The sequence below is a fragment of the Manacus vitellinus genome, unplaced genomic scaffold (assembly GCF_001715985.3).
Source record: "Manacus vitellinus isolate BGI_N305 unplaced genomic scaffold, ASM171598v3 scaffold_15_pilon, whole genome shotgun sequence".
Lineage (NCBI taxonomy): Eukaryota > Metazoa > Chordata > Aves > Passeriformes > Pipridae > Manacus > Manacus vitellinus.
Genome location: NW_021939122.1, coordinates 4,009,562 through 4,032,451, shown reverse-complemented (window position 1 = coordinate 4,032,451; position 22,890 = coordinate 4,009,562). Strand labels below are relative to the sequence as shown.

Below are 22,890 nucleotides of genomic sequence, written 5' to 3'. Positions count from 1 at the left end.
GGGTAGAGCAGCCAAAAGGACACCCCATCCACTGCTGGGGCCAAAACTCTTGCGTTCCTCCACCTCCTGTGCAGCTTTCTTTTCTGAGCAGAAAGACTAAATGCTGGAAAAATGGAGGACCAACAGCAAACATATTACGGAGTTCTCGCAAGTAAAAATGGCAAAATGTTAAAAGCCATTATGCCCAATATTACCATCAGAAAGTGCACTTACAGGCCTTGATTACTGGCAGATTTCTAACCCTAACCTGTTTGGGCAGCTGTACCTTTCTCTCAGGACAGGTATGGTGGTAATATCAGGTGTGTGACCACGTAGGGTCACAGCACAGCAAACCAAGCAGGTTTTTATATGTTCTGGTAGCAACAGCGAGTGGTGACGTTTGCTCTAACAGCACCAAGTTTTATTCTTAAGTTTTACCACTAAATCTGTCCACTCTTGGGAAACTTAAAATTTTTATCTGTAAAACAGTGAAAATACCCATCTCTGAGGTGTTTCACAGTCTGCTCTTTATGCATAAATGTGGTGAGCCCTGGCTATTTCAGCTTCAACTGACAATAACTGGACTTTCTTGTAACCCTCAGAGCCACCAGCCTTTGAGAAAGCAGAAGCTTGCACTGAAAGAAGCCCTGACCTAAATCACGTCCTGCCAGGTTCCGGACAGAGCAGCAAGGTCTGGGCTGCCGTGTGCTGGTTAAATGCTTTGTTAGCACAGAGGAGCCCAGTGTCTTATTCCTGATGAATTTGTCCGGAGCAACTGGCTAGACAAAGTTTAGCACCCTGAAAAAATTTGTGCTGGTTTCAACAAGTGTTTCCAAATGGAAAAATTTGTTACCTAAACCATAACAGTATGTAATATTCAGTAACCACATTTTTAAATACAGTCTGTAAAATTTCCTAAAACTTCAGAATTGCCATGGCTATGTTTATACTCGAACTCTCCCTATACTTAAGGGCCTGGGAGGCAACATAAGCCTTGGAAACATTTGATTACACACAACATTCCTGAAGAACTACTACAGTCTTTACAAAAGGACAAAAAAACTACATTTAGGAATCAGTCCAATTTTTTTATGTAATTGCCTTTAGAGTTTATCCTGAATGTTTATAGAAATTCTTAAAAATAAGGAGCAACAAACATTCAAGAGCATTTTAGACTGAGTGTTAAAAAATTAAGATAAGCCCCAGAAGTATATACTTTATGGAATTATTACCATCTTTCTTTTTTTAAATTCAGCTTTGCTTTTAAGTAGTTGTGGTGTCCTATCTCTCTTGAGCTTTAGAAGAAAAGGGTTTCTGTAGGAGACTAAAGGCCACGCCATACACTTCCATCTTCATGCATGGCATGCAGTTGGTGTCAGGGTCTACTTAGTTCTGACCTAGGTTCAGAGTAACTTGGTATTAGGAGGCAGTCAGTGATTACACCTTACAGCTTAGTAAAGGTAACTGATACAGAACATCACTGGAAACTCCACTTTTCTTGTTATAGCTTCTCTTTGCATGTAGTCCTGTATTTCCTAACACATTAGGCCTATTGAGGGTCATAGGTACACATATTTGTATGGGGGTTATCTGGAAGCTTGAAGTTAGTCAAGAACCTGATTGTGCCCATAGGAAAAAAAGGAAATAGAAAAACAAACCCACAATGACACAGTCTGTGCTGCACAGACAAGCCATAAGAAGGGATGGAAACTGATGTGGAGAAGGGGTGTTAAACTCTGCTGCCAGAACAACTGAATCTCAACCATCAGACATTCAAAACATCTAAATGGTGACAATACCTCTACAGCAGCCAAACCACCCCACTGCATTTGGCACTGGAAAAAGTTTTTCTTTTAAATCAAAAGGTAAACACTCAATCATTTAAACTAAGCTACAAATCAGCAGTTAGAAAGAAAACTGAACTACATAAAAAAGATCTTGTATAGGCATTATCAAACCTTGAACCTGACTGGTTCAACAAAAAAGTTAAATTTACTTTAAGGAGTATACATATTACAAGCTATGCAATATTCTACTATTTTAAAATAAATTTTCTACATATATTTTTATCTTTGGTTGACACACTACAAGTTTACACAAGACATTCAAGTACAGTAAATGATGACTATGTATATGCTGTTGATTTCACCAAGAAAACCTGAAAATTAAAAAAGTTGTTCTATAACTCAACTAATCTGCATTTCCAAATGTAGCTTTATTCTATCCAGGCCCATAAGCAATTATGTACTCAAGTTTGGCTATATTTGTTCCACAGTCAAGCCCAGGAAAATACTGCAACAGACAGAGGGCAAAGACAGAAACATTCTTTATTCTATGCTCTTACCTGTAGCGCACTATTCAGGAAGCAACTGTTCTGTCCTGGTTCATTGCTGAGACCTTTACTGGGTGCTATTGAGGTGGTATTTCGTGGAGTAAACATGCCCTGCACATTCCCCCGACCCACAGAAAAGTAATTTCTTTTCCAAGACATCTTCCAGTTTCAGTTGTAGAAAATGCAGGTTTGGGCTGGCAGAATATTTGACTTGATCAGACCCCTCCTTTCAAAAAATTTGAAACTGGAACAACATCCAATCTTCTTTAAACTATAGTTTAAACTGTATTTATCCTTTTGCCAGGACACAATTTGCTTCTTTTAAATCCAGCCTGGGATGCTATTCTTCATTTGCTGCTTACGTATGCAAAAACCTCTCTTACGAGCAGCCACATACAACGTTTGCAAAGGGAAGGAATCCATGGTCATGCAAGTTCATCTGTTATGCTGCTTCTCCCTTTTCCGAACAGGCAGTAACAAATGGCAAGTCAAGGAGGTCCCAGAAGCAAGGGAAGAAAAACAACAGCTACCTCCCACACCCCAAAAACCCCAGCTTCTGTAATCCTTCTATAATCCTCCCGCAGAAGACGGGAAAAATCCAATTAGTAAGGGTGCAAAGAAACCAAAATCAAACCGCAACCTTGGCAGCTCCCTTTCAGTCACATCTATCTTGGGTGATGAGAGAGACATTATCCTCACAGGGGAAAAAGAAGCAATTCCACAACTTGAGAGCGAAGAGCTGCAAAGAAGCAGAAAGTCTCCAACACAGTTCTTCTAATTCTGCGTGCGATCTTTAGACATTTCTTCTCTTGATCCTCCTTTTGCAATCGGAATGCCCAGCCGTGCCAGAAAGCTTGAGAGAGAAAAATAATCAAAGGCTTGCGTCATTTAATTACTCTCTTGGTTTTGCGGTGTTCTGCCAAGACCAGTGTTGCCTCACCTCCCACAATACACTAAATCTTCTGAGACAAAGCAAAAAATATAAACCTTCCTCCACCCGAAAAATAAAATACTGAACAGAGAATTACTAGAAAAGCATGTAAAAGCAAGGGGGCTTGGAGTATGTTAGAAGGGTTAGAGAAGGAAGTTAGATTAAAAAAACAAAATACAACATTCAAGTGAACCCCACAGCAGTTTTCATACATATCCTTTACAATCCCGTAGTGTTAATTTTTTTATAAGAGCTCTCATTCATTCAAGCAGTTGTACAAGGATTTGTGATTCTGTGAACACGTGCTGTCCACCCCAGAACTGGGCTTTTGCACTGAACTTGGAAGGCCAAGAAGACATGCACAAGGCTCATCCCTGACTCAGCAGCCCACAGCTCTCTTCAGAACAAAAGCAGTCTCCAAACTTTCACCACCAGAAACTTTATGTATGTCTAAAATGCCGCTTAATCTAGGTACATGGGATATATGATGTCTTCCAAAAGACACAGATGCTTCTGAAGAAGTCAGAAGAATTATTCAATAGAAACTGCTCTTCCCATCGCAAGTTCACTTTTTCCCTCATCGCCAAAAATGTAGAAAAAACCAGAATTATTTAAGAAATCCCTAGGAAGGGGAACTATGAGATTCATGGTAAAACACTTTTATAAAGTTTTCCAAGTGTAGTCCACCCATACATACAGAAACTTGCATAATATTTTCCATGGACATTCCCAATGACGTTTAGGATTATCCCATTTTTGATACATCTAATAACAACTGAAATTACCTATTATGGCTGGTATGAGCAAGATGACTCTAATCCAAATGTACTCAAGTATTAATTGCAGTATGAAGTCACTACAAAATAGACATATGTAGAGTTCGTCCATCAGCAAAATTAACTAAGAGAATAATACTTTACAAAGATATCCTGGGTATCCACAAAGGCACATTTTTCACCTTCCTCACAATTACAAATTCTTCATCTTCTCTCAAAACACAGAAAAGAACTTCCTCAATATCTGCAAATGGGTTACAGCAGCCTAACACATTCCCTTTTCTTTGTACTTCTGTTAAATGCATTCTACAAATATTAATGAAGTCTCAGCACTGCTGTAAGGCAGGCAAATATCTACATACAGATGAACAGTCTTCTTGGTTGCCAATGTGCCATGCAAAATTTTAGATGTGCTTGCAAGCCTGCAGACACAGACCATTACCATGCCTGTCGCACAACATTCCTGAGCGCTGAACCTACACACGGGATTCATTTCAAAGCAATTTCACCCTCAGCCCCCTTTCTTTGCTCAATCCCTTAATGAACCATGAGCCAACCAGACCGTGTGAGCTAATTCAGTTTCAAGCAACAGGGATCTCTATAAACCAACACCACTTGCAATAGGTGCAATGGTTAAGCCTGTACCACAGAGACCGAGCAGAACGCTGCGAGGAATGAGCCAAGACAGGCAGCGCTGCCTCACAAAAACCACTGAGTCAAGCACTGTCTTCTTTCTGCAGCACCTACAAAAAAATGAAAAATGCAATCCAAAACATGCCCAAGATGCACAGCTGAGACCAGCACCTTTTCAGTGAACTTCAAAACAAGACTCTGTTCTCAAAATGGGCTGTAAAACTAACTTTTAAGTACTTTTTGAGCCAAGCCGTCTCAGTTATGACAAAGCGAATACAATTTTTTATTGTCTTGGAACCAGAATCAAGATTATAGGCTTTGTACTTCGCCTGTCGTTGCAGCAAGACTACTTTGAGCTGGCCCAAACCCTCAGAGTATCTGTGCAAGCTTAGTACCTGCACTGCAACTGCACAGGCTTAGCAGGACAGACTTCTTAGCACACGTTGGCCGTGATCGCTCACAGGAGCAAGTTCAGTTTGCTCATTTGGCTACGTGGACCTTGCAAAGCTATGAACAAGCAGAAAACACTGAAGCTGGTAACCACCCAGTTAGGACAAAACCAGATCTCTGGAGGCAGCTTCACAATGTGCCAAACTCTAAAAAACTTATTAACATTATATACCAGCTCATGTTAAACAAATGTTATACAAATGTTATAATAATGAGTAAATAAAATATTAAGAAAGAGTATATAATCAAAAAGTAAACCCAACATTCTAGCTTATCCCATCAATTCGTGCTGTTTGGTAGCAGCTTTCTTCAGGAACCAGGGAAGGCTCAGAGATAGGCTGAGCAGACAAGAGAGGCACGGGGCATCACTCCAGCAACACACCCCCAAAGCAAAGCTGGCCATGGTTCAGCATGTACTTCTGGCCTGAAGAAAGGCGAGGCTGTCCTTTGCCAGCACAGCACAGCACTCTACAAGATTTCAAGACCCTGTTCATCTCCATATTCCCTTGCTAAATCAATCATAAAGAAACATAACATCTCAACTTGCATCCTTTGTTCTCTGGCAAGGTCCCACTATCACAGTTCATTTGAAGGGGGGGGGGGAAATGTAACACCCCTTTCTTACTGCAGTCTCATGTCTCTCCAAACATTTTAGGCTATTGCTTGAACCCCCATTTCCAGGCACATGGCTGAATTAGAACAACCTGTTCAGGAAAGGAGATGCTTCCATTTAGCACTAGGTATGGCTGAAACCACCAACTAAGTATTTCTCACACTATTAAATAAAAGCAGGAAGTCTAGAATTTACTGTTCATTACTTTATTTCTAAAGAAACTTTCAAAATACTAACCAAAGTAAATGCTTCAATGTGTGAATGTGTGTGATTTTAGAGAAGAGATTCCTCATCCCCAAGATCCTACCACCTCTTCTGGTGCTAGGGATTAGATTAATGGTGTTAAGGGCAAATTGTCCCTTCCCATGCCCCGACATCTCTGAAAGCCTAAATGGTGAGAAACAGCTTTTAAATCCCTTATTTAAATATTTTTTCATAACAAGAAAAGAAGAAAGACAGACATGTCCAAGACAATGGGGTTTGGTGAAACTTTTCGCCCAGATGGTTTCTGACAGTGTGGCTCTTCCACTGAAGAAACACAAGAATGATCCCATTGACTGATCTCATGCCTGTTCTCAGCTAGAGGGAAAGTTTTTAGAACTAGAGGCTTGAGAACACACTTTCTCCATGTAGTTGCAATGATGAAAGCATTTGCTAACTTCTGCATGGATTAAATTATATTTAATTGCAGAGTTATCAATATTAGGACCTTCATTTACAGTTTAGACACCCCAAAAGATAGTCAGCTTTGCGAGTCACTTTAAATTCAATCTTGAAGGTGATGAAATAAAATAGAGGGATGGTAAGAGTTCCCAATACCAAGTAACCATGAGGCTGGATGAAGAAAAGAATGAACAAGGCAGTGACCTCAAAGGTAAACATTCCTCACAGACATCAGCTGCTGCACAACCAAAGAGGGGAGGGATGGCTTCCTCCTCTTTGAGGATGTCTCTTCTTTTTAAGATTCTTAGCTAGCCAGAAATACTGGACAGATTTATTTGCACACCTAGATGATAAAGTACAACTACAAAATGATAGATTTCCATTCATCTCTATTACCAAGAATTTTTTGACAGTAGAAATGGGACAACAGAGGAAAAAAAATTTCTGCTTTATGCATGAGTTTTCTCAGTCTTGATTGCAATGCTGGGAGAAAGGGGTGGGGATGAGTCTGTAATGCTTTTCCTATCAAGCTTACACCCACTTAACACTCTTTCCTCTTAAAGGAACAACTTAATTACCTGGCTCTGTGCTACTTGTGCCCACTGGGTGGAACCAGGAACTGACAGCACCTTACAGTGCCACTCATGCCCAGAACAGACTCATACTGGTCTTCCTTCTTTTTCATTCTGCTATTGCACAATTCTCAGTCTCTCAAGTGCTGTAAAGTTACAACAAAGCTTTGAGGATCAGAGACTTAGGCTAACTTCACAGAATCTTGCTGGAAAATATACTCAGAATTTCTGAAGGTTAAGATAAATGCTCTTTCAAACACCAATCCTTCCACTTAACTGATGCAAAAGTAATTATCCAAATGTTTGGCTAAAAGTTGTTACTAAAGACCATCAAAATGATCCTGGAGTGAAAACTAAACCCAAAAGTTTCCCTAAATCCACAGATGTGCTATTTCAGAGAGTAGGGGTACTCAAACCTGATTAAAGGTTTCCCAGAGGACACAATAAAGGTCATTTCTGAGAGATCACCTCATGATAATGGAAAACAAAACTGAAAGGAGCAGACAGAACAGCAAGAAACCAGCATAACAAAGATCTAATTTTGGTCACTAGCAAGGTATTTTTTCAGCTACCAACCACGATCCTGTAATCAGGACACTGATGGGTCAAATTGCCTGAAGTGGGAATGCTGGCATTACTGTAGACACCTTACTGCTTCTACAGTGATTGGAAGGAAAAAACTGAACAATTCTATGAAGAAAGAGTCTGTTCTTATACAGACTTTTCAAACCAATAAATAACCCATGAAATATGAAAACAAATATGTTCCTGTTATCTGCTCGGACCAGCAAGGGGCATGGAGAGACCACACTCTGCAGAAACACCCCGAAGTGAGACTCTGCAAGCTCCTGGGGTCAAGTATAGCTTCATACTGCATGAAAATACTCTTTAGAGCAGATACAGTTCTCCAGCTCCTTCATCCAAAATGCTCATGGGTTTTATAAGACTCCAGTGGACTGCCTCTTAAAACAGTGTAATGAAATCTTGCAAACACTTACCTAATCTGAATCATTTGATTTTAAGCCTGACAGTCAGCCAACTCTATTTAAAGAGCATCTTTCACAAAAAAAAAAAAAAAAAAAAAAAAAGCCAAAAAAAACCCACCAGCAGAAAGCCATTGGCTTTGAACTGCAGAAGGTTCAGTGATGGTGGAAGGCTGAAAATTTCTACCTTCTACCTCTCAGGCTCAAGGGAGTTTCTTCCCACATGCCTGCAGGTTCTCCCCCAAGGTTATAAAGTCTTTTCTGCAGCCCTTCCTGAAAGAAGGACCTCAGCTGATAATCACCTGTGTTCTGTGCAAACTTACAACCATGTAGACTTTTGTTCAGAATTGTCACTTATCCTACAGAGCTATTGGGACAGTAGGGTAGCCATGTCCAGAGTTTCATAAAGTAGTTAAGAAGACTCAAAGTATTCAGCTGGCTTTCAAATAATAAGAAAAGCTATTAATACTCATCCAGTAAAGAGCTCTAATACAACATGACAATTATTCAAAGGCAAATTACAAATAAAATAAATAAAGAAAAAGGCCAAACACACAGGTCTACTTATCTAAAGTCAGCATTATGGCCTTTTCTGATCAACAATAACTTAGCCTGCAAGATGATCTAGAAGCTTCTGGAGTAAAGTATCTCTTCTTAGACACTGCAATTTATAAAATCATAGTTTTATAAATTTGAGTAATAAAGGGCTTCTGTCAGAAGACAAATAATGAGAAAGTGGAGGCCAGAACTAGAGATGCAAATGTCACATGATTTACTTTGTGTGGGGCTTATTGCCAAAACACACTTTACTCCCTGGATAAAACTTCTACTCATATCAAAACCATGATATTAATAACCACTTCTCTCATCCACCACAGTACTTTCAGAACATGCATTTGCTGTGAAGGTTCCAGGGAATGGAGGCACACAAACCCACAGCCTACTTCTGAAAACCTTTGGAAGCAGCAGCCCCCCTTTATATTACACAGCCCTGCTATCTCAGCAACTTTTCTCTGAGAGTTGAAGAAGGAAAGAACATACGTAAAATTAAGAAAGTCTGCCCAACCTTAAGGAAATTCAAACCCTTTCAAAACAATCTGCACTCCCTTCAGATCTCCCCTTCACAGTTGTGCAGCTCTTTTAAGACTGCCATACATGATAATAAAAGCTGCATCTTAACACACCTGGATTTCCAAAGTGCTTATTCTCAAGTTTGGTATTACTTTCTACATGAAATCTAAGTTTATTCTCCCAAGCCTGCATTTAAAAAACACCCTATGTTCCCTTAGACCTGGTGCTAGACATTTCACAAGGAGGAAGGGGGGGTGAAGCCAGCTTTTCATCCCACTCCACATGGAACTTGTGGAGTTTAGATAAATGAGAAAAAACACAGCAGCTTCAAATGTTATGCAAGTGTTCAAAAGCAGTTAAACATCACCAATCAATCCTGCATAACAGAGAAAATCATGACAAATAGGAACAGGGCAGCTGTCAACCATATGGTGAAATGGAAGGTTCTAGTTTGATTCTAGAGAACACTCAGCTGCCAGTTATTCCCTTTTCAAACTTCACCTTGGCTTTCCAAAGGGAGCTGCAAGATGAATTCAGTATTGGATTCAGCCTCCAGATATAAACATTTTGACTGCAAAATTCTGTATTATATAGCCATGAGCTACTGCAAAAAGATTTCAAGGCCCTTTCTCCTACGGCATCTTATTAACAAAAAAATAAACCTCATCTCTCTTCCTATAATACCACTGACCCAAGAAAACAAGAGTTTTCCACTTTGGCTTGTAAATTCCAGCCCAACAATGACCTAAGAGTTCCTAGAACCTTTAAGTAGTCAGTAGTATCCAACAATATAAGGCTTATTGACTGGTAACTTTTTAAATCCTAAATCGTGCTGCCATTCTTTTCCTGACCTTGCAGATTTTCACTGCTGAACAGAAAAATTCTTCCTCTTCTGTAACTGTAACTGCTACCTTGTTATAACTATGAGTTCTCCTGTCAATCTTCACACCCCATTCCTAGCTTAAAACAGAAATCAGTAGCTATCAACTCCCAAATCATACTCTTTACATTATAGCACCACAAAACCCTGTTTCATTAAACTCTATTTATTATACCTTGATTTCAATTAAGTTTGGAACAACTGAATGTGTTAATACACAAATATCCATATAGAATGCAACCATGAGTAAACAAGAAATGGATTTTGCAAGAAAACCAACAAACAGAAGAAGTCAGGCACCATTAGTACTTTGATTTCAAAGGAAACAATGCAGATTAAGCAAAGGCAGCAACACATTGAGAGCAGCAATAGACTTTGACCAAATAGATGGAGTTTTTGGGTGGGAAAAATAGGTCTTTCCACTGATATGTTAAGAATCTCAAATACTGTTGTGTCCAGGTAGTGCTCAAGAGAAAAGATGACACCCAGAGCAGATATCAGTTTCTCGAACACGAGCACTTAATGGACTTTTTGATACCACTGCCTAGTGAAAACCTCCCCAAAGGGTGGGCAACCAATCCCACCTCGCTTGTGATCAACAGCTGGGGCCAGACAATGTATTTGTTAGTACCATAAAAGCATTTATTCCCTCCCTCTTTTCTCTTAGCTCAGTATAGTATTTGGTCTTAAAAGAATAGTTCTAGACTATTCTCAAACTATTAATTCACTGTATTTTGTGTTTTATCTATACCACCATTACCACATATCAGGATAGCTTGCAGCTCTCATGTTCTTGACAGACTAATAACATACCAAGTTGCAAAACTAAAGCAGTTCAGAGGAACTCATATAAACAGAGAGTAAAGAAAGAGTGAGCAGCAGTTTATGGTGCTTGTGCTGGGTCCCAGTATTAGATACTTACATAATTTTTCCCCCTGTTTTGCTAAAACTGACAAGCAGAAGGAGCACTGCTACACTGCAGAACATTATACAGATTCATACTTCACATAAAAATATAAAACCATGCACCCAGCATCCACAACATGCTGATTATTTCTCTTTTTTTAAGCAATCATCTGTGCTGTATAGTTATAAATAACACTTCAGCAGAATCACGAGTGTGCACAAGCACACATAAGCTGAGTTTAAGATCATTACTATTTAGTTTTAGAGGAAGAAGTATAACTAATAGGAACAGGGAAACTCGGTTTTGCTTCATTTGGCTTTGGATACAGAAGCATTTTGCCACAAAACCCACAGAAGACTTCCAAACCTGAGTAGGAAAAACATTTCCACATACCACAAGAAAAAGCTTACTGAATCAAAACATTCCATATCCAACAGCAGTTAACAGCATATGGAAAGAGTAAAACAAACAAACAGGTTGGGGAAAACATACCATGACACCACACACCTCACTAACAACCAGGAACAGACAAGCAGGGGGAGCAGAACTCTAAGCCTCATTTCTTGTTTTCTGTACAACCAGGAGACCAGCAGAAGAAAACATCTGACTGAGGCATTTAGGGAAATTATAGAGGAAAAGACTCTCTCTGCAAGTTGGTGAGCTGGGTCTTTTCCTTTTCTAAACAGGGAGCAAATAGACATGATCAAACCTCGGAATTTTACATCCCAAAGTAGCAAATAAAAGTGTTTGTCATATGCTACCACGGTGTCCCTGTGGTTCCTGCACTTCAAGACCTGACCTGGCCAACTGCTCCACTGCTGGCTGAGCCAACAGCCATGGACATACTGTGCCTCTCCCCAGCTGCAGACTCATTCCACCACACCATCTCATCAAGTAAAGAGCCATTTTACTGGGCCCTGTGTGTTTTAAAGAAGAGGGTAATGACAACTGAACTCATAACAGTCCTGAACTTGCAGCTAATCATCAAACACAGGCAAGGTCATGTAATGATTCTTGCAAATACAGGAAAGGAGCCCTTGTATAACAGGATGTGCAGCTAACTCCATTACCTGAAATTTTACTGTCACTGAGAAGCCCCTTACAAATGGACAAATTGCTTAAATTCTTCTGGTATAAGACATCTTCTGAAAGATGTACTGGAACAAATATTTTGGAGAACAAAACCACTCTGATATCTGTTAATCAAGCAGTTGTAATAAAAGTCTTCAAACCAAGTCTAACCTATTTCACCATGTTAAAGTTGGAGTAAATGACTAAAACAGTCAAAAGATTCCTTGACTATCATACACAGTATATTCATCAAACACACTACAGAAACTCAAATATTAGAGAATACACATAATATACACAGACAGAAACTTCACATGTCAAAGTAGATTGTATAAGCAAGTTTTCTGAAATACAGATCTTTCATTTTATGTTAGAACTAATAGTAAGGTGAAGCCATGAGATTTGCACACTAATTTTCACAGAACTCTGGCCTCTTTGAATTCAAAGTCTGAACTCAAATTTCTAAATTACGATTCAAAGAGAGTGGTTCTCTAAGTCTTACCAGATGCTACCATAAGAAACTACTTCCATATTGATTTAAAGAGCTTATAAAACTCTTCCCAACATTTTAAGGTATTAAAATCTGTAAGGAATTTGTTGAGGGAAAAAAACCCCGAACAAAATGCTGTTCATTTTATAAAAAGCAGAAACAATGACACAATTACCTTGTATTAAAACCAGGCTTATGGAGATGATGTTATTGTTTGCATTCAGAAAGGTTATTTCATCTTTACCAGAAAAGTACCGTGAAACTACCAAATGCAAAAGGGATTATTTTGTGTCCTGCTGTGGCCTGGAGAGATCCACAAAGCATGAAAGAGACTCTTGTTAAGCACAGGCAGGCTCTGTCCTAATGGGTCACAGAAGCAGAAGCTGTGCAAATGCAGTATAATACAAGCTGAACAGACCAGTTGGGTGTTGGGGTAAGAAAAAGAAGAATGATGTCAACAGCTTTGATTTATTTTTTCTCTGCCTGGCAATAAAATGACCCTACTGAGTGGCACCAGAAGCTCCCTACAAAAAAACCCAAAAAAACCACCAAAAAAACAAAACAGGAAGCACTCAAGAGCAAGTATATACCCTGGAAGGAGTCCTTCTGCATAACTTGCAGATTGCTCATTGCCAGAAAAAGATCATGAAAAGGTAAGTCACAAGAGATTTTTTTGCAACTGGAAGAAGCCTGTTAAAGATGAAATTAAAACAGAATTATTAAGGTGCCCAGGAAGTTATAATACATTTAACAAACTGGTACATGTGGAAACACCCTTAAAAGAACTTGTTGCTGTTGTTATTTTAAAACAGAATGAAAAGGAGTAAATTTAAGCATATGTACACAAGCCACCATATATGAAAACAAGGCCTGACCTGACAGCACTGCAAATTACCCAGCCAACAACAAATGTTAAAGCCACTAAATTCAACACTGAAAGAGTAGCTACAGAAAACTGCAGTCTAGCTCAACATCACAATAGGATTTCAGCCTCTAAATAAAAGGATGCTTACTTCAGAGATCTCCTTTAATTCCTTTCAGTTTCAATGCTGCTGTGGGTCTGAGCTCTACAGAAAAGCAAGCAGCTACTTCTGTTACTCTCCCAAATCTCATCCTGCACTGATGGCCAAAATCACTTGTGAAACTAAACACATGTGCCTGGCAAAAACCACATACACAAAGGATTACACAGCTCCTGCCTTAGTCCAGCACAGAACACATGAAATTTAGAAAGCACACTATCCTAAATTCATATGTTCTATTCTGTGTACTCAGTTCACCTTTTTTTCCCCCGAAGAGAAAAATGCCCAGCCTACAATGATGTGTGTCACCTCTAAAGCAAAGTGCCTCAGGGAACAGGGCTGGAGTACAGAGAAGTTTTGGGGAAAGGTCTCAGGCAAGAGACAACCGCAGCTCTAGGGGTTCTTCTGCTCCATCACACGCAACAGGGAATGGGAAAGTAACTGGGTCTCAGGATGACACTGTTTATGTAAGCATTGGTTTCTGGCTTCTAATTATGTCTGTGATTCTTAGGAGTGTGGCTGTGCCACACATCACCCTTGGGGGCACGGGTATGGTCCCATCTTCCCTCTTGGGGAGATCAGGGGTGTTCAAAGATGAGGGCTCCAGGGACTGGGGTATGGCTGATCTCAGACATGGCACAACATTTCTGCTAAGACATCTGGGGTCACTCAGTGACTGACTGGCTGGGAAGCTGAGATATAGGTGGTAACAAAGTTGCACACAAGCTTAGTTTCATTTTGTTTTCCCTAGGTTTTTTTCAATCTTCTCTTTTTAAAAAAGCAAAATTTCTAGTACTATTTAAGTAAAATACGGCTTTTGTGATGTTAAGATCCTTTCAGTCTTTTAGGAACTCACCACAGGAGAAGGGTTAGACATGTCTACCTCAAACCCTGTGGAGAACTCCACATCCTACCATAGCAATGCAAAATAGTCTCTAAGGCTTGCTTCTTCCTATGGACTCCAGTACAGATTACAAAGTCATCCCCCACACCAGGATCTCCTAGAGCTGGTCACGGGGCAGTCTTCACCTTCCACTTGTACAGCAGTCACATGCCACATGCTGCCCACACCTTCTCTTGCCAAATCCTCTTAGTGCAAGACCTGCTGATATTGCTCCAGGCTCACCTCTACAACCATTGTAATGCTGTACAATAGAACTTGTTTTCCCCAGAATTCCCTAGACAATGCTGGCAACACAAGAAGCCCTGAAGAGATGCAACTGTTGCATTAGCAACTTGGTGCACAAACACGGACCCAGAACACCAGCAAGGCAATAAAAGGATAAAAGCAAACACCGTAGTGTTTAAAGTCCTCTCCCTCAGAATAACCAGGCTTCAAGGAACAATCACCTGACATCTGAGAAAGCAATATCTGTGACAGCTATCCTTATCAAGAAGAGTTACTACACCACAATGGTATTTTCAGTCACGTCATTACACCACGATAAATGTTGAGAAATCATTTACAAAATTTTTTTCAGTACTAGAAGAAAGCATTCAGACATTACTATAATTATTATTATCATCCGTTGCTTAACCAGCATTACAAGTCACACTTCCTTATACACACACCTGTAAGGGAAACAGGAAAAAATAAGAATATTTTATCTAGATTAAGAGTCTGTGCATCCTTCCTCTGTGATTAAGAAAATAAAATAAATCATACACATATGTGTGTGCACACGTGCAACTAAATGGCTGATCTGGAAAAATCTTACATTTCTAGTCAAGCGGAACTGAAGTCACTCTATTTGAAGCTTAACTACTCTGAGCTTGAGCCAAAATGTGTGGTGTTGTATATTTTTTCTTTGCTAAACTAGAAGGAAGTTTTTCTGGCTTTTTTGGCATTCTCATTTTTTCCCAGTTCACCCAACTTCTTCAATTCCAACATACTCTGGTGACCCAGGTACTCAAAAATTTAGGGCAGCAATAGTAACTCACATCCTCTTGTGAAATCAAGTACATGAGAAGCTTCAGATAAAATCTATATTAATAGGCATGGAATTCCACATTGGTTAAAAAGACTATTATTATGATCCAGAACATCAGAACCTGAAAAGATAGAACTGGAAAATGGATGAAATTACTGTGACATACTATTCTTTGGAAGAAGTAATCTGGTCTCATATCTTATATCTGTGAAAACTCCTAGGAGAAACAGCAACTAATTAACATCAGTTGGCTCATGGTGGAATCAAAAACTGTGGTATTGCAAAACTTTCTTTGAAATGCATTTGTTCCAGCTCTCTTCATTTTGCTTTTTGATTATGTTTATAATTACTCAGAAGGGTAGTCTGAGCATAAATTTCTCTAACACATTGCTGTGACTATATCCCACTATTCCCCCTTCCCATGGTATGTCAGTATCCCTATATTCCTTTCTAAGGGTCTTTGACTCTAGCATAATATTGACTTTCCCATCTGTAAGTGCATTATTAAATCCTTCCCCAAAAGTTGATGGTGCCAGCCTTCACCAGCCATTAGTTACATTATAAAGCAAGTGCTTCTGTTTTCTCTCCCTCAGAGAAGATGGAAACATACCAAAAACATCTACAAAACTATCTGGTTATCCTCCAAATCACTCCTTTCCTGCCAAGCACGGAGAAGCTCAGCAGCAAAGCAGCAGGTGTGCCAAAACCATTGTTCATCCTGACAGCCACCACAGTCTGCTTCCTTCGCTCCTCAGGCTGTTTGTCATGTTTCCCTGGCCTTAAACGGAGAACTCTTTAACCTGGAATTATCCTGTTTGGGTTTATAAGACAACTAAAACTTTGAGACCACTGTCACGAGTTATGCCTATGGGCAGAACTACATTATAAACTAACAACTTCAGAAAACTCCTGTATGTCCACTGCACCACTTCTCTGTCAAAAAAACCAAGAGGTTTCTTAACTGCCAATTAAAAAAAAAAAAAAAGCCTCAGGCTTCTCTAACTCCACAAAGTTCAAATGTACTAGAAGAAGGACATAAAGGACATATCTCAGACAGGCATCATCTGAGAGTAACCCTATTAAATAACCAAAGGAACCCAAAATCTCAGGGCTACCACTGCAGTGAAGAGGGCACTTCTCTCTCTCCATGCAAGTGCTCTGGGGAGGGCAGTTCACACTTAGGCTCACAGAAGCAAACTCAGCCCACAACATTAGCACTTTTGGAAGGATGGCAAGAGGGGAGGAGAGTGCTTACTGTATTTGCTACTGGGTTAGTAACCTGAATCAGCTTATCAAGATGTTAGGGCAAGGAGAGTGGGACTTCCTCTTCCAGGTATGGATCAGATAAACCTTGCCTCTGCAGACTGTGATCAATACCTTTGTAATCCTGGTCTATTTTAAGCTGCCTGAGAATTTTTTTCTTTAAAAAATATTGGAATGCATTTGAACAAGCAGAACGTTTATTATTCTGAATGTTGAGTACTGAACACATACACAGATTAGTCCCCCCTCACCTCCTCTGATGACAAACTCTAGAACCAGATTTATCATTTTGTGGAACTAAAACCTCTGCTTAGTGTCACCAAATGTATCAAAATAGTGTGAAGTTTTGGGGTTTTTTCCTAAATCTATAAATTTAAATAAAAATGTACTTCTTGCTAAGCTGAAGCAGTGAGACGTATGGAATATAGTGATAGACTTCCAACAATCACAAAAAGATTACTAATTTTGGAAACAAGACACTTTACAGAAGGCAGAGGAGCAGGAAACCAGCTGAAGCAAGTTGACTTTTATAAATCAAAACATTAAAATAACAGAAAAGCTCTATCTACATTTAGTACCTCATTTCATTATCAACTTTCTAACACAGAATTCAACAAAGAGAAGGAAGGAAAACCACATCTAACTTACCAAAAAAACAGTCTAGCAAGCTTCTGACTAGGTAATATTTACACTGTAAAGTAAGTGGGACTGGAAATGAACTGGCAACATCCCTTCCAGCTGCGACAATCATGAAGGTGAGAAGAGATTGTGACTCACTTTATCTTCAAATTTATCACACATACTATTAGATAGAAGAACCTACGGTATTGTGGACCAGAGGCAGTTTATGGCTTAGAAAGTGCCTCTGCACACAGGTAGAACATCATAAATAAAATGTGCACATATGAAACACCACTTAACAGCAGGACTGGAATACTGAAAAGAAAACTCTCAACAAACTGAAGCAATATTCTTTCTCTGCATCTTAGAAACAAAGGCAAGCCACACTGAAAAGCAGAAATTTCTACCTTTCAATACCATACGTAGGAGAGAATTCCTATGACAACCTGGATTCAATTAAAAAAAAGTCATGTCGCAGCAGTGGCGACACTGAATTAAAACAGCAGATTTAAAAATCAGAAAGACCTACCTTCAGAAGCCACTTTCTGTTTATTGTGTGAACTCCACAGTGGTATTGCAACAAAAGCTGGATATCAGAGTGAGTTGGGAAAACTCTCAGAGCGCTCACTGCTAGAGTAACTGCTCTGAGTAATACTTGCACAGAGAAATTATTTAAGGGAGGAGGAAAGAGCTAGAATAGCGTGGGAGGGGACAACCTGCTGTTTCAAACAATAGGAAGCTGTTAAAACAAAAAACAAGGGCCTCCCTCAGCACAGGAAAGTCTCATTGGGAAAGCGCTGCCCCGCTGCCACCTACCAGGCAGGCAGCTCTGACAACAGAGATAAGGCCCGAGGCCCTGCCCCGCTTACCGACAACTCCCTTTGGAAACAGGGCCAGGCAAGACGGAGGAAGGTTTTCCAAACCCTTTTATAAAAGAGACCTGACTGGGGGAAGACAAGGCTGCAAGGGATGACTTCATTTTACAGCAGCAGCCTGCCTGTGCAAGGCAGGGTTGCCCTCAGTGTGACAAGTGATCTGGAGAGGTTGCTGCAAACTCTTCAGTTAAACATGAAGGATGTTTTCTCATGGGAGAGATTGATAACCAGGAGTGACACGTAACCATTTAACAGAAAAAAATGGAAAGAAATCAAAAAACGGCTTCAGTTTTGATCCCTCAGTTTAAAGCCCTGCAGTTGCAATGCAAATTTAAAAGCAGTTTTTCAAAGCACTATTATTGCAGGACAATTCCTGGAACCATCCCCTGTGGTTCAAAGCCATTGATACTGATCAAGGAAAAAAGAAGTTTGTTCAGAAAAACGACTTCCTATCCCCAGCATTTCTACATAATTATTCCCAGATGCTCTTACAGCACAGCTTCAGGACACTGGTGCCGTCCACATTCAGCATCAATTTGTTCTTTTAACATGGTCACGTTCAGGGTATGGACAGGGAGAGTTACTGTATGTCCAAGACCAAAATAACTCTAAAGAAAACTTTGGTTATGTTACAAAAAACTCCAATGCATACCATTGTCTTTCTGCTCTAGCACAATGTAATGCTAACAGAATCAGACTGAAATATAATGCTTTGGACCATACAAGGTATTGAAGATACTATCCCCACCGGGACCATTTACCTAATAGGAACAAACAATGCAAAAAGGAAGCCGTTGAAATACAATTAAATCAGTTCGCCTTAAGAACAATTCAGTCTTCCAGGACAGAAGGGGCTGAGCCAAGTTTTAACTATGGCTTTCCATAATGATAGACTTTTGGAGAGACAAAAATAGGAGAACAAGAAAGGAAAAATACAGCAAAGGCACAATACCCTAAGCAGTGTTTTACCTCAGCATAGCTTCTACATAGCTTTTTTTTTTTTAAGATTTAGTGTGTGTAAATTTCAAATAAAATAATTTTCTAAAGTGCACTAACAGTGGCAAAAATTTGAAGGAAAAACAGACCAATGTTCAGTCATCATGCTGAGCTCAAAACCTGCTCCACAGTTGTGTGTGGTTAAAACAGCATGTTAACTCTGTAGCACTCTTTCCTCAAACAGCTTGTTTCAAGGAAGCCAAGACACTTAAAAACAGTTTGCAACACCAACACAGACTTTTTCCAGGCAAAAGCATATGCCAATCATGATTTTTAGCATATAAAAACAGTGACCAAGGCTTCCTTGTGTCTCATGCTATTACTGGGATCTGCAGGTTTTCTTTCAAAAAGCTGTACAAGTCTTACCAGAAGTTAGTAAATCCATTGTTCAAGTGGCATTATGTCCACGGCTCAATGACCTGAGTTTGGCAAGAGCCCTAGGAGAGAAAACACTGGTCTCTACACTCCCTTAGTCCTCCTCATTCCAAAGGACAAAGCATTTGCCTTCCCTCCTCAGAAAAAAAGACCACGTAGATCTCCCATGACTCCACTGACTTCCTTGCTGAGGTGATGCAGGCCAATGCTCATGAAATGGCAGAAGCATCCAAATCAATAATACCAAGAGTTTTGTAACACTGGTATTTACAAATTCCTATTTGCTTCAGCCTCAGTTTCCCTAAATTCAGAACTCCTTCTCGGCTTTTTGATAAAATGCTTCAGGTGACCACACATACTTGAGTAACTACTAGAAATATGGATCAAATTGTGGACATCTTCAAATACCTGCTTTATCATAATTTTGCACAGTCCCTCAGCACATGGATAGTGGAGACAGTTACAAGTCTACACAACACCCAGTTCTTCAAAACTTCATTGCATGAAGAAAGCATGAAAATTGTTTCTAAATGCTCTCTTTAAGGAAAGATCAGTTCTGCTTCCATCACACCTAAAATTAAAACTTTTTAAAATCATACACCAGCAAAGGACGGGTAAGGGTTTTACTACTAAAACAAACCCCTTTGCATCGGACAGAAAATAAGATTTTGCTCTGCCCTGATGAGGGTCAAACAATTCAAATAGTAAGCAGGGCTCCACACCTTGAAAAGAAGCAAGGGGACACATCCCCAACCTAAGCACAATGGCACTGCTGCACTTACTCAAGAGAGCTTTGCCAAACATACCAGCTAAGAATCTGACTCACTGCCACCAAACTAAGAAAGAATTCAGAGCAATTACCACATTTTTGCACAGAACAGGAAGAATAAAAAAAAAAAATAAAAGGCATTTCAACTCTTCTAACATTTCATCTAAATTAGGACAGCACAGCAACCCTCAAGGAGTTCTGGTCAAGTACTGCAACCCCCAGGGCTACTGGGACCGACAACAATGCTAGCAATTACACAGCCATCCACAAAGCTACCTCAGACTGAAATGAGGGAGGAAAACCAGGCAAACTAAAGCAACAAAGACAAGCCCAAAATCTCTCCGCCTTCCTTGCTTTTCTGCTTTAGGTCAGAGATCAGCAATCTGAGAAGCAAATGTATTTGAAAATCTATTAGAAGCCTGTATGCCGACAGCGTAACGTTCATGGTTGGCAAGATAAAGAGATTGCCAAGGAAAATGACAAAAGCGTAAGTCAGAAAAAAATTGAAGAAACAAAGTATGGATGACAGAGCTGAAATAACCATTCTCTTAATACTGAAAACAGTTCTTTTCCCAGTGTCTGCAGAATCATGTGATTTCAGCTTCCTTCTGCTGTTGCAGATCCTGTAGCTTCTTATCCAGCAAAGGCTATGCTAGCTCTTCCCTTCACCTTCGAATAATTTTCCACCACAGCACTCCTACTCATAGAGCTGTAAATGTCAGCACATTTAGTACAGTTTAAATACCATAAGTTTGTCTACATGGAGAAGTTTGTCAGGAATAAATGCTACATGGTGAAGATGTAGTTTCTTCACTGCCAACAAAGAAGCTGGTTGCAGAAGTTCCTGCCCACCTTTCACAGAATCAGTTCTTCCTGTTCTCATCTGATGCTCTGTTCTGCAGATGGCAGCCTGTGTAGGACCACATTACAAATTGCCTCATGAAAACCATCTGGGTTAAAAATAAAAACCAACCTGAAAATAAAAGTATGAAGTGGGCTACTTTTTTAATTTCAGTTATTCAGAATACAGAGCAGTCCTGCAGTATGCAGTTGTAACTGGCACAACACAACACAGACCAGCAAACTACAGGGGGTACAGGAGCACAGACACAGTAGTTACAGCAGCTCCTTTATGAGCTTTGCCACCAAAGCCAAGACACCATGTAAGATGTACTAGTAGATCCATTAATTCCTTGCACAGGTAACTCACAGCATGTTTTATGATACAGCTGTGCCAATGTGACAGCTGCTACCAGGGTGGATCCGTTCACTGTCATGTGCTCCTTCTGCTCCCCTTATGCTAACACTGGTAAGTTTGCAAAATGACCTATTACAGGGCAGTAAGTTGGCAAAAAACAACTCTACCAATGAAAATATTTTTTTTCCATCAGCTATCTCTCTCAGAATGCAGAAAAGCAGGCCTGGTGAGCAGTGCTTCTTGACAGTGGCCTGAAGTTAGATCCTCCTACCCAGATAACAAAGCTGCCCCTCCATCTGCAGTCAGATGCCTGTGCGGCAATCACAGAGACTAAAGGTGCAGTGTAATTAAACTGTGGGAAACACCAGACTCTGTCAGTGTGTTTACTTTCCCCAGCCTCATGCTCCCACTGCTGCCGAGCATTGCACTGAGCTGTGAGCCGTTTGCATGAGCCACTTCAACCAAGGACACGCAGCTGAACAAGGAGACAGCAGGAGCACCCAGGCGAGACCCGGCCACCCGCCCTGCCCTGAAGCAGCCAGAGTGAAACTGCCGTAGGTGAACAACAACACACTGCACTCCAGGAAAGATCAGTTCAAAACAACTGCTGCCAAGTAAACCCCCTGCTTAATCTTTTCTAGCCTCTTTCCTTTAAGTAAGTACATTTTTCTAGGACAGTGGTTTGGAACTTACAGTATGCCTCCCCTGGACTTTTAAGAAGTCTGAAAACAGATGTTTGCCCCCTTCACTGAAAACCTTTGAGGTCAAAAAAGTTATGTGGATACAAACCAGTGACCAGCAACAATTTCTGTTTTGCAGGGTGAGGAGGGTTGAGAAGGTAGGTTGAGAAAAAGAAGTTCATGTTCCCACATCAGCACTGCAATTTGCAAGAGGAGGAGAAAAAAGCCAATAAAAAAGAAAATAATCTAACAAACTTTAAGGCAATGTGCTCAAACATATTGAGCAAATACATGTGCTGTACTGAGCTGAGCTTCTCCTTATGGCAAGACAACTTGGATACAGTCTGGGGAGGCAGGAGGCACACCAAAATCTTGATTTTACTTTGTCTGCACAGTTTACTGTGGTAGGGTGGACACAGCCTTAAAGCCAAATGGACCCATATAACAAAAACTAATAAAAATTCATACTGTTTTTTCTCTTACCATCTGAGCTATTCTTTTATTAAAATCAGGTAAACTGGAGCTATTCAAGTAGCTTGTAAATTACAAGATGAGCAAAAATCTTTTTTTGACATTTCTCAGTATTTCTAAATAACAACCAAGGATTGCTGTATTGGTAGCTATCAAAAGAGAATCAGATGATTCTCAGATGAGCCTCTAATGTGAGGCCAGAGTTTTTATGGGCTCCACCTTCCTTCAGCCTCCCAACTGTGTATTCTCATCCTTGTGCAGTCCTTTCCAACATGGCAACACAACAACCAGTTCAGGGTAAACAGCAACCAGAAGCCAAGTCAGTCCAAAGTCAGAGC

General features: G+C 40.1%; 1 protein-coding gene across 9 annotated transcripts in view; it reads right to left on the bottom strand.

Moving 5' to 3' along the window:
- USP54 (ubiquitin specific peptidase 54) overlaps positions 1 to 22,890 on the bottom strand; it is a 90,962-nt gene that overhangs the window by 46,078 nt on the left and 21,994 nt on the right. For 7 of the 9 annotated variants that reach the window (XR_001920208.2, XM_008924301.3, XM_018069033.2 and 4 more), the window contains exon 2: positions 2,324 to 3,164. Coding sequence is in view for 8 of the 9 variants with exons in the window: in XM_008924301.3 (XP_008922549.2) it covers positions 2,324 to 2,470 (147 nt within the window). In the remaining variant the exon portion in view is untranslated. Of the gene's footprint in view, positions 1 to 1,211; positions 1,410 to 2,323; positions 3,165 to 17,717; positions 17,831 to 22,890 lie in introns of those variants that run through there. The other 2 variants (XM_018069028.2, XM_018069032.2) reach the window with 2 other exon arrangements.